The sequence below is a fragment of the Cannabis sativa genome, chromosome 7 (assembly GCF_029168945.1).
Source record: "Cannabis sativa cultivar Pink pepper isolate KNU-18-1 chromosome 7, ASM2916894v1, whole genome shotgun sequence".
NCBI classification, from domain to species: domain Eukaryota; kingdom Viridiplantae; phylum Streptophyta; class Magnoliopsida; order Rosales; family Cannabaceae; genus Cannabis; species Cannabis sativa.
The window spans coordinates 57,869,927-57,881,731 of record NC_083607.1 but is presented as its reverse complement, the minus strand read 5'-3'; the positions used below and the strand labels follow the sequence as shown (position 1 = coordinate 57,881,731).

Sequence of the window (11,805 nt, the reverse complement as noted above, 5' to 3'; positions counted from 1 at the left end):
CTATGTGAGTTATGAGCAAAGTCTTACCATCACCTACAGAGAGTGTTTTAGTACCAGCATAGGGAGTAGGAGATTCAAGGGACTCAGAGCCATTTGTAACATGAACATTGGCACCTGTATCAACAAACCAGAGATGATCATCACCAAAATCGGGTAGAACAGTAGTGTTATGTACCTGATTCTCATTGTCCACTTCAAGTTCAGTATGATAGGCACGTGGAGGGGCAGGTTTTGGAGGAACAAATTTTTTGTCAAAGCGGTAGTGACATACAACCGCAGTGTGCCCACTTTTGAGACACAATTGACAAATTAATCTGGGCTGAAACACATAGGAACTACGAGAATTGCTCCTGACACCATTTCTTGAAGAACTCTCTGTGGCATTTCCTCGAGCAGGTGGTGGAATGTACCTTCCTGAGTTATATTTGTTATTGCCAACAGCAAGATTGGCCTGAATTTTCATGGAGATGTCAGTCATGGAGCTGTGATGTTCTAAGCGGCTCTCATGGGACATAAGTAGGGCTTGGACTTCATCAAGTGACAAGGAATCACTTCTTGAAGTAATCCCCGAAACAACAGGATCAAACTCAGCACCTAAACCATTTAGAATCTGAAGAACAATATCTTGTTCACTTATGTTAGAGCCAGCGATGATTAAAGAATCAGCAAGAGACTGAACTTTATCAACAAAATCAGAAATAGACAGATTTCCTTTTTGATTATTGGAAAACTGACCTTTCAATTGGAGCAATCTTGCACGGGATTGACTAGCAAATCGCTGTTCTAACGCGTGCCACACAGTCGATGATGTGTGATGATTAGCAACAGAAGCAAGAACCCCTTCTGTCATGGATGAACGAAGCCAGGACAGTAACAGTTGATCGCGTTTCTTCCATTGCTGATAAACCGGATTGGGTTGACCAGAAACCAAGAACTGAGGAGGAGAAATGCCACTGAAGAGGATATCATCCAACTCATGGCTAATAACAGTAGGCACCACCTGAGACTTCCAAGAAAGGAAGTTGGTCCGATCAAGCTTGATCGTGAGAGAAGTTGAAAGAGAACTGGAAAACGGGTTCCACATCGAAGAAGCAGAGTCAGATGTTTGAGCAGACAGATCGTGTGCAGGAGCTGTGACTGTCGGAGGAGCAGGATCGGAGATTGGAATCGACGACTCCATTGAAGGCGACTGATACCATGTAGAAGCTTATCAAGCTAAATCAGATGGTAAAAACTAGAGTAAAACTCAGAGAAAAAGAAAGAACAGAGAGAGAGGAATTAGCTGAAAGCTTAGCTCTAAAAATGAGCAGTAAGCACTTTATTTATACTCAAAGATTACAAAGCAAAACAGAAGTTAGTTAAAGAAACTAACTGAAATTAACTAACTGTTAATAGAAAATAAAAGACAGTTAAAACCAGTAAAACATTAGTTAATAGTCTCTATCTTTAATATTAGATTATTTAGACATATAATTGTAAACTTGTAACTATAGACATATAATATCTAACTGATTATAGAATACATCATAACAAAAAGACAAGAATCAATTTGACAAATTGATAAAAAGAAATTTAATATCAACAATAATAATAAGTTTATCAACTGAAGAACTAATCTTTAATTGACAAACTAGTATAATATTATAACAGTCACTTGGTGCGATATAAAATAAGGTTAATTAGGATTTTTTTTCCACCAAACTTTGACATGTACCAAATCATGCCTCTTGAACTTTTTTGGCTGTTAAAAATTCCCCGTAAACTATTGAGATTGTTAGATTTAAGGACTTTTGCCTAATTTCATTCAGTTTTACCGTTTCAGTGATTATTTATGCGCTAAACTATGCTCCCTAGACTTTGATATCTACTAAATCATGCCCCTCAAAATTTGATATGTACTAAATCACGTCCCTTAAACTTTCATCTATGTTAGATTTTTTTTACTAAAATTGGACAAAAATCCTTAAATTTAACAATCTCAATAGTTCAGGGGGCATTTTTAACGATCTTAAAAATTCAGGGGGCATGATTTGGTAGATGTCAAAGTTCGAGGGAAAAAAATTCTAATTTGTCTAAAAATAAATACATGTAAACAGGAGGACGGTGAATTTTACACGAAGATGAAATAAATATAGATATGGTTTGAAATTTGGTCATATGCTATGAGCTAGAAAAGCATACATCAAAAAGAAAAAGAAAAAAAATGTTGAAATAGAATGGAAAGTAATGGAGGAGAAGAGTCCCAATTCCCCCATACCATCCCACTTTAATTTTCCTATTTTCTTAAATGTAGGTTTGTTTGGGAAGGTAGGAATAGGATTGGCCAAACCTACCTTTGAATGGTACTAGATTTTGTTTGTTTGGTAGTGACAAAAAGGTGTCATCCTCACCACCATTCCATCCCTCAAAAAAGTGAAAAAAAAATATATAAAAAAAATTTAAACAAAAAAAATAATAAAGCAAAGGAAGAAATTGCATAATTCATGTACTCAAAATAGCATAGCCCCCACTCACATACATAGTCACATAGCCACAAAACCAAAGGGTCTTAAGGCCTTTTTAACTTCACCTTTTTACATTGGCCACCCAAACCATACTAACCCCACACATACATTATAATAATTCAATAAAAAAAGAAAAGACATCACAAAACCAAAAACCATTGCCTCTCTTCCTTCTTTCATTCCTTCTTTCATTGAAATTTATAAATAATAATGAAAAATTCCAAGAAAATTCAAATCCCATGTGCCTACCGACATCCCTTGGTCCCATTCTTTAAAGGCCAAATACAAAGTGTCAAGCCTACAAATAATGGGCATAGTGCCCATACGCGTGTTGATTCAAATTCATTGGTATTCATCCGATCCAATCCAATTTAAGAGCATCACAAAATTGAATAATTGTATATAAAATATAACAATAATAATTAAAAAAATATTGGTCACTACAATTTGTATTTGTGAAATTTAAAGATAAGAGTTAGAAAACTTCACATGGTAATATGAAACCATCAATGTCAATAAAATTTATTACACATTGCGTGTGAGAATGAAAGGAGACTTTTACACAACAAAGTAGTGAATGCAATGAAAGTCAATACAAATGTGGAATCCCCTTATAAATTTAATTTTATGGGTTGTTTTCAAAAACATTTAAACCACCAAACAAAACAGTTGATGAGTTCAAAAGTAACTAAATACTAAAAAATATATAAAGAAACCAAACTAAATCAAAAGTACATCTTACTTGGTATCTTTTTTAATATATAATAAAGGCTTTTCTTTCATCATGAATAAATTGATGAGATAATGAAAGAAAAAAAGAAAAAGAAAAGATCAGCTTTCTTCAGAAGCACTGATCTTTTAACATATTACAATGCATATATATATTTATATAAAAATATATATGACATGAATCCAATAGCAAAAGATAACAAAAAATATAATGTTGTATATATCCTTTACTTACAGTATTTTTAACTTGTAAAGTAAGCTACTTAGAGAGAGGATTAGGCTATCTATGACTTCCCACCCTTGGAAGGGGTTTGGAAATAGATGCTTATATTACAGAAAGAGAAAGGGTATTTTTTTAACCGGTTAAAATGTTCAGTATTCGAGTGACCCCACCGACGTTATCCCTGAGCTCAAGTTTCTTGAATCTTGACAGCTCGGGTAATCGTCGCAACTGTTGTTGGAAAGCCTCTGCATCGAGACTGAGTGGAGAAGTTCCAAGCCTCGTTTGCCCATCTGTTGCACTTCTTGCGGTGAAAGTATCTTAATGCACCAGACGCTATTGACAAACTCCCTGTTGTTGTAGTAAAAAGTTAATTAAGAAGAGAAATTCCATGTTGTTCTAACGATTTTTAAAATGAAGGCTAACTAGGATTTTTACCCCCGGAATTTTGATATGTACCAAACTATGCCCTCTAAAATTTTAAAGTCGTTAAAAATACCCCCTGAATTATTAAGATTGTAGAATTTAAAGACTTTTATCTAATTTTAGTAAAAAAAATCTAACATGGATGAAAGTTCAGGGGACATGATTTAGTCAATGTCAAAGTTCGAGGGACATGATTTGGTAGATATCAAAGTCTGGTTTGAATGAAATTAAACAAAAATCCTTAAATCTAACAATCTCAATAGTTCAGGAGGAATTTTGAACGGCCAGAAAAGTTCAGGAGACATGATTTGGTACATGTTAAAATTTAGGGAATAAAAATCCTAATTAGCCTACAATGAATGTCGAGTCAACAAATACTAAAGAGAGAGTAAATTAAAGGGTAAAAGAGAACTCACTGCCAGGGGTCATCGCCAAGGAGAAGAACATCGTTCTCCCGGTCAACAAATACAAGCTGCCAGCCTGATCTCAGGGGGTCCTCCAACTCGCCTTCAAGGCCGAACATGCGAGCAAGTTCACTTCGCAGCTCATGGTAGCTGCTGAATTTGGTGAGATCTAATGACCTCCCGAAGGACCCTGACTTGTAAACCTGTTAATAAATTATATTGTTCCATTAAAAAGACATGTTTCCATGAGAGCAATACATTTTGGAAGCCATAGACAACTCACCTTAACAAAGGTTCTGGACGGTTGGTTTCCTTGGCCTGAATTGTCTGGAGACTGCAGGAAACCGGATTCATCGATGCAACTGGAAGGTGTAATTGCAGGATTAAGTGAAAAATCGGTTCCTGTAGTACTCATGTAACTAGAACAAGGAAACGGTACAGTTGTGGAGTCATTATCACTGCCTACTCCCCTAAGATTTGACATTCCATTCTGCATAAGAAGAGATGAGGGTTCTATATTGACACCAAACAAAAGATGGCTATGTGGATCGGTATTCCCTTCTTGGTCAATCGTGCACTCCCTGCCAGGAAAGGGTGGCAGCGAAACAGAATTCTGGGAGAGATTATTCTGTGGCTGCCCCAACTGTTCAACTTGAGGCAAAACACATTGAGGTCCAGAAGATATAAGAGGTTCAACTGCAGCACGCTTTGATGGCCAGACCGATGAGGATATGTTGCTCCTAGGCATGTTGAGCAAGTGGGATGATTCATCTGGTGGATATGAACCCAATATGCTGTGCAAGGGAGAAACAATGCTGGTGGTCACAGCAGTTCCATTTGAATCGGGATAACTCTGTTGTTGACACATTGAAGAGATGGTCTGCATGGACGGTGATTGTGATTGAGAAGATGAAGAATAGTGGGACATTGGAGACACGGCACTTGAAATTTGCTGGTGGTCAACTAGTTGCTGCTGTTGCTGTTGTGAAGGCAGCTGTTGCTGCTGCTGCTGCTGCTGTTGCTGATTACTGCTATTGAATGAATGCTGTTGTTGCAATTGTTGCTGAAGAAGGTGTGGCTGTGTTGAATGCTGATTGTCCTGCATGCCTTGGAGAAACACCTGTTGAGGTTGAGATTGTTGCATCATTTGGGATTGCATCAAAGCAGCAGCAGCAGCAGATCTGTTTGGGATTTGAGTCTGCTGGAATTGCAGAAGGGAAGTCGGTATTGGTTTCGACGGATCAACTGCCCTCATTTCTTGAAGTGCAGCAGCAGCCATAGCTTGGTACATGTCAGGTTGCAGACCAAGCATTGAGGCGTCGAACCTTGGCTGCATCCATGGTGAGAGCCCAACACCCTGATAATTTAGAGCTTGGATTCCACGGTCTCCATAATCTCCTCGAAGCCACATAAGCTGAGAGTTCATGCCAAGGTCGTCCTCTTTCATACCTAAAAATAATTTAGGAACATGGCCGGGTAAGATGAGTTTATACCCGACGTTAAACTAAAGGATGTTAAAAATGGAGCCCGAACTGCACCATCCATTAAAGGTAGCAGCAGAAATGCATACCGTGAAACGCAGGAAGTCCCGGTGGCCAAGGTCTTTTAAGCCTAAGGGGAAATGGTGATGGATACATGGGGAATGTTGTTAGCGGCTCAATCTCCCACAGGGACACTCTCGGCTGCCTATCCCCTGCCGTCGATTCATCCCAGCCCACCTGCATTAATCAAGCATTTTGTCAGCATTTCGGTGATACATTGGACATGTCTAAAGGAACTTGAACAGAAAAAACATTTTACATAATATACACATAATAGTTCTTGACAAACCTTGACTGAGCGCCAGTGTGAATTAGGCCACCGAACAGCATCTAAATCACTTATGCCAGTTATCGTGCCCATGTATCTGTCATTAAACACAGTTTTCTAAAGTTAGCATTTTCTTACACATCTTCAAAGTTCGAATTATAACATTATTGAATATGGTGAAGCATAAAGGTTAAAATTTACCGACGAACGCTTGATTCTTCTGTTTCAAACAGCATTCTAAAGCGCATACCAACAGAAACTCGTGTATGATAAACTGCTTTGACGTACTTGGCCAGGGGAATGACAAATTCAGATGGACTAGCCCTGAAAAAGGATTAATGTGGATGTTAAACTTGGTGTTAGAAACTAATTAATACACTTCCAACAGAAGCGAAAAACAATCATACCTTGGGTTATAAAAAATTGTGAAGCGACTATTTGTTGCAGCTGCATGAGCAGCAGCAGCAAGAAGCCCCAAGTGCATGCTGTCACTCGATAAAACTGATGAAGGCATCACAGTTTGAGGCCTATTTGCTCGCCGGATGCCAAGGAGTAACTGATTTTTTTCATTCCTGTTTAGAGAATTTGTAACTATGTAAGTACAATCAGTTAAAGCACAAGGCATGGAATAATCAGCGAAAAATAATAATAAAAATAAAGCAACTGTCTCTTATTCGATGTTGTTCATACACGACATGAGCTGAAATCCAAAGCATGCCTGTTGAGCATATATCCAACAGCAAATTAACATCCTTACCAGATAAAAAGCACCGAGTCACCAGCGACAAGTCTTTTAGCGCTAACAAAAACACTCCAACCAGTTGTAAGGAGATGTCTTTTTGGCTGGCCTGCAAAAAAGGAAGGGAACAAATATTTACTTCAATCTAACATTATAAAAAGAACCCCAACCGGGCCAATCTTAAGTCAACTACAGCAACCATACGAAAACAAATAATCATAATTGAAGTCACAATTCTTCCAAGTGTTCGATACACATTTAACATTGTTCTCGAAACAAAGAATCTGCTTTGCGATTAAAGGTTTCTCTCAGAAAACTAACCACGGAATATATGTCTAAATTTCCATTCATTATCATGAAGATCCCTCGCAATTAGCTCTTGTGCTGGTGGCTGCTGGGAGAAGTCCTGCAGATCAAAACACGAAATGCGAAAAAAACCAGACTCAGCATAGAATCAAATATCAATGTCCTATACCAAATTTGAGTCACATAGACAAAGTTTTGACATAAAAAAATACTCTTGTTAAAACTCCCAATTATGTTGACCACTTTGTTATGTTATTCCTTTAACTCTTTTTTTGTCTATGATTCTTTTTAGTGTCAAGCTGAGAGATTGGGAGGATAAAATGGACACAAAAAGAAAAAGTATGCACATGTTTTTGAATAAAAATGGCCGGTGTCCCATTGTTTTCATTATTGATCTCAGTGTCCCCACAATTATAGGAGACAATTCAAAACTGACGGGCCATACTACGCAGTATAGAGAACAGGGAAAAAAGAAAAAAGAAAAACGAAAAAGAAAAGGAATTACCAAGGGAGGAAACACTTTTTCAGCTGCCCGGCGAGGAACTGAGAATCCTCCATGGGTACTTGTGTCACTGGCCGTCAAGGTTTTACAAAAGTAATTTGTCGGTTGTTTGCTGGGAGCGCCCAACTCTGCTGGAAGGTAGGCCTCCTTTTGTTCTTCCTACACATCATAAGGTCATATGTGAGATACACACAAGCTGTAAAATCAGTAAACCGAAACAAGAAAAATACATTTCATTGCATCATACCGGACTTAGTGGTTGCAAAGTCATTTGTGCATACACTTCATCGGTGTCAATGTCTGCCTGAAGATCATAAATTTGAGACTGAAAACCAGCTTATAAAACTATGTAAAAACGTAAACCAATCAGACTAAACAAGCTTACATGCATCGTCACATTGTGAAGTTGACAAATAAGCTGTGGCGGTAAGCTAGGGTAGTTAGGAATATGTGCATCCACTTCCCTGTTTGTTGATGCAGCAACCTACATAACAGCATCAATACATGATAAAGAACACTATAACTCATTCTTATTTCTTTTCTATCAAGTGATCAACAACAATCTCTTGAAATATCGGTAACAAGACGTGCATTAGCGAATTTTCTTAAATTGCTCCAAAATCTTAAATATTTAATGGATTCTAATAACTTCAAGCTAACATATTTAATTTTTGACAATTACAAACAGAATCAGCACAAGGGTTTTTCATTTTAAGGCTTTTTAAACAAGTAGCTTGATGACATGAATTTTTTTAAATAAAATAAATTTTTGTATTATTCTCTCTCTCTCTCTCTCTCTCTCTCTCTCTCTCTCTCTCTCTCTCTCTCTCACTCACTCACTCACTTTATCTCTTTTTCAAGGAACAAAATTAACAAATACTTCTTCACATGTCTTAAGATCTCCTTCAAAAAATGCATTGTTGGAAAAAAAGAAACACAAGAAGGAAAATATAAAGAAAGTAATAATGAAAAATTTACTGACCTGTTCACTGTGACCTTGTGGAAAGTAAACAACCCTGCTTCCAACAGCAGGCAAAGAAACAAGTGGACCAGCACAAGCATGCCATAGCTCAGAATTCAAAACCCTCTTCTCCCCTGCAAAATTCAATAAGAGAGATACAAATATTATAATCAAAAAAATGATACTAGTAATAATAATGCTAATAATGAATCATAGTATATTAATTCAAAGATCTCATCAAGAGGGAAAATTCATAAATAAGAGAACTAAAGGACAATGGTAAGCTATCAAAGATCAAAACTTTAAAGAGCAAGATGGAGAAATTGGAGGAGAGTGAAATAAGATTCCTAAGAGAAAGAAAGGGAAAACAAACAAAACAAACTTTGCTTCAATTTTGGGTCTCCACAAACAAGGTAGAGAGACAAAAAGGTCATAATCTAAGTATAAATTAAATAATTAACAAACTTGGGTCATCAAGATTTTAGTAGTTTAATGATTTTATTAAGTAGTTAAATGGAGCCAAGATACATTTAAATCCAAAAAAAAGAAACATAAAATCCCACAAAATATTCTCACCCCAGAACTCAATTTAGGGACCATAATAAAAAGGACAAGAAAAGAAAAAGATTGTTAATTTATGTTTAAGATAAAAGGGAGAGAAAGTGTATTAGGAATATTAATCATACCTTCCTGGGGCTGAGGGCTAAAACCAACTGCAGAGAGCCTCATTTCTGAAGATTTTAACCAAAAGCTTGTCTTAATTACAATAAATAAGTACCAAAATTCACCCAAATCACTGAATAATCCTTAAGCTCACTTCTTTTCTTTTGACTCCACAAGGAACCCATTTAAATCCCAATACAGTCCTCCATGCACAGAGAGAGGTTTCTCTCTTCTCACCTCTCACTCTCTCTTTCTCTCTCTCTCTTCTTTCTTTCTTTCACTCAAAGTCTGAAACTTTTAAACAAAGAAACCAAAAACTTCAACCAAAGCCAGTTTCACTGCAAAACAAGATTGATTTCAGCCTCATCCGCTTTCACTGATCACCTTCTTCCAATCACCAACTTCATGCTACTGCTGCTACAACAACAACAATCAACATTTTTCAACTAAACCTCGAGATTCTCAACACTTTTTTTTTTCAACTTAATAACAAAAATAAGTAATAATAATTAAAAGAAAAAAAAAGTTTGTGTCTTTCTCAAACTACCCAATTAACCCAAGCTCACAAAACCAAGCATCTATGGCGAAAACCCAGAAAAAAAAACCCAACAAAGCTAAAAAAGAAGCAGATCTCCCACTTCAGAACGGCACACCATGAAAAACCCAGATCTCAATATAGCTAAGAAATGATTCTAAGTGGTGGGCATATGCATTAAATTCCAGGAGGAGCAAAGGTTTTTTCTTTTTTCTTTTTTAAGGTACGTAATGAATTTACATATATGGTTTTAGATACTCTTCTTAACAGAGAATATATTCATACACATATGGAAAATCCAGAGTTGGGTTTTGAGTTTGATTCCAGTAATGGAAATGGTGGTAAGAAGGGTAGTAGTAGTAGTGGTAGTGGTGTAGTACTTCTTCGTTGTGTGGCTTTTTTTCTCTTTCTAAAGCTCTCTCTTTTATTAGCTTCCAATATCAATCAATACACAACCGCCATTATTTTTTTAGTTCTCTTTTTATATACAAAGAGAAAAAGTAAAGAAACATTTTAGAGAGAGAGAGAAAGAAAGAGCATATGAGTTTGAAGAGGAGAGAGAGAGAGTGAGAAGAACAACATGTCAGATTTTTGTAAGAGAGAAGGTTTTGCACAATTTATATTGCCTTTTGCTTTTTGGGTTTTTTTTTTTTGTGAAGGAAAAAAATTATTTTTGAACATGGAAAATTTTATTGTGAATCCACTATTTGCATGGATGCACTATTTTGTGTTTTTGACAATTAAATAGTTTTAATCTTTGATTTTCTAATGTTATGTAATAAATTTTAAATAGTTTGTTGTATGTGTATTTCTTTTGTTTTATACGCATTTAGAATGAATATTGTTATTAGGTACTAAAGATGTTTAGTATTTTAAATATGCTGTCTTGTTGTGATTGGTTAGCTATACTCTTTAAAAGTTATTATATTAAACTATATGAGATCTAATACTCAGTTGGATTAATAGTAATATTGACGCAAAAGAAGGTAAATGGAGAAGTTAAAGAATACTTTTTTTTATATATACATTAATCAAATTTACTTCCAAATAAAATTTAATTTAAATATACTCATTTTTATAAGTATTGTACCCAAATTATCCTCACACTCATAATTAAGACATAATTTCAAATATAATAAATTTATGTTCTTTGGAGATGGATGTGTATGTTTGTGAGAAAGTTGGAACAAAATTTTGATTAGAGAAAAATAGAGAATTTTGTGAAGTGATAAGGATAAAATTGGTGGAATGATTGAAAAAAGTGGTAAACATAATAACTAATAGATTTTAAGAAAGGAGGTAAAAATCAAAAACATCAATTTAAAAAAGGTATGTAGTGTAATTTCTTCAAGATATTAAGCACTATTAATGACTTTTGGCATTACTCATCTAAAATAAATAGTTTGAACTTTAATTATGTATTTTAAATTATTTTAAATTTTTTAAAATTTTATAAATTGTTTTAAAATAATTATGATGTAAATTATCATATAAAATAATTAAATGGGCAACTATTTGTATTTGGATGTTAAAAACATTAAAAAAAAAAAGAGTATATTGATACACTATTTTTACAATTTTAACATTTTTATTATTATTATTTAAGTTCAATTTAGGTAGAGAAATAATAATATTAATAAAAATAATGTATTTGCAAAATTACCCTTTTAAAATAAATAAATAATTAATTATCACCCTAAAAAAAGAAAAAGGGTAAAATTCTTTAAAAAGGATATATAAACAAGTTTGAAATTTTGACATGCATGGAATGATTAGTTGGCACTATAGAGAAAAAGTATAGTGATAGCAATGTATGCAACTTTGCAAGTTGGTACTCAATCCTACTCATGCATGTTAAGATGGGCCAACACATAGTCCATATTCAAAATTAATTTCACAATTTTCCATTTTCTTTAAACCAAAAGAAAAAAAAAAATTGAGAACCAAAAAGAAAGTTCATGAATTTCACTACTATATACTATTGTTATTCCCTATGAGATGAAGAAT

At 35.0% G+C, this 11,805-nt stretch overlaps 1 protein-coding gene across 2 annotated transcripts; it reads right to left on the bottom strand.

The window, feature by feature from the left end:
• Positions 1–3,388: 3,388 nt before the first annotated feature.
• Positions 3,389–10,386, bottom strand: LOC115697832 (auxin response factor 6). Of its 2 annotated transcripts, none has more exons than XM_030624973.2 (16): positions 10,084–10,386; positions 9,418–9,680; positions 9,287–9,331; positions 8,622–8,734; positions 8,025–8,123; positions 7,887–7,943; positions 7,643–7,798; positions 7,153–7,237; positions 6,850–6,940; positions 6,500–6,664; positions 6,294–6,416; positions 6,114–6,189; positions 5,854–6,001; positions 4,567–5,732; positions 4,296–4,486; positions 3,389–3,804 (listed from the first exon to the last, which is right to left on the bottom strand). In XM_030624973.2, the coding sequence occupies exons 2-16, from the start codon at positions 9,446–9,448 to the stop codon at positions 3,606–3,608; spliced, it is 2,745 nt and encodes a 914-aa protein (XP_030480833.2). In that variant the 5' UTR covers positions 9,449–9,680; positions 10,084–10,386; the 3' UTR covers positions 3,389–3,605. The 2 variants fall into 2 exon arrangements, with proteins under 2 accessions (XP_030480833.2, XP_030480832.2); XM_030624972.2 differs by having other exon boundaries at positions 9,418–9,677.
• Positions 10,387–11,805: the final 1,419 nt, after the last annotated feature.

Excerpts from the sequence above, each read along its gene's own strand:
- LOC115697832 (XM_030624973.2), bottom strand. The coding sequence starts at position 9,448 with ATGGGTTCCTTGTGGAGTCAAAAGAAAAGAA. Across the intron at positions 7,944-8,024 it reads TTCACAATGTGACGATGCAT|GCAGACATTGACACCGATGA; the intron begins GTAAGCTTGTTT and ends TATGATCTTCAG. Across the intron at positions 6,190-6,293 it reads GAAGAATCAAGCGTTCGTCG|ATACATGGGCACGATAACTG; the intron begins GTAAATTTTAAC and ends GTTTAATGACAG.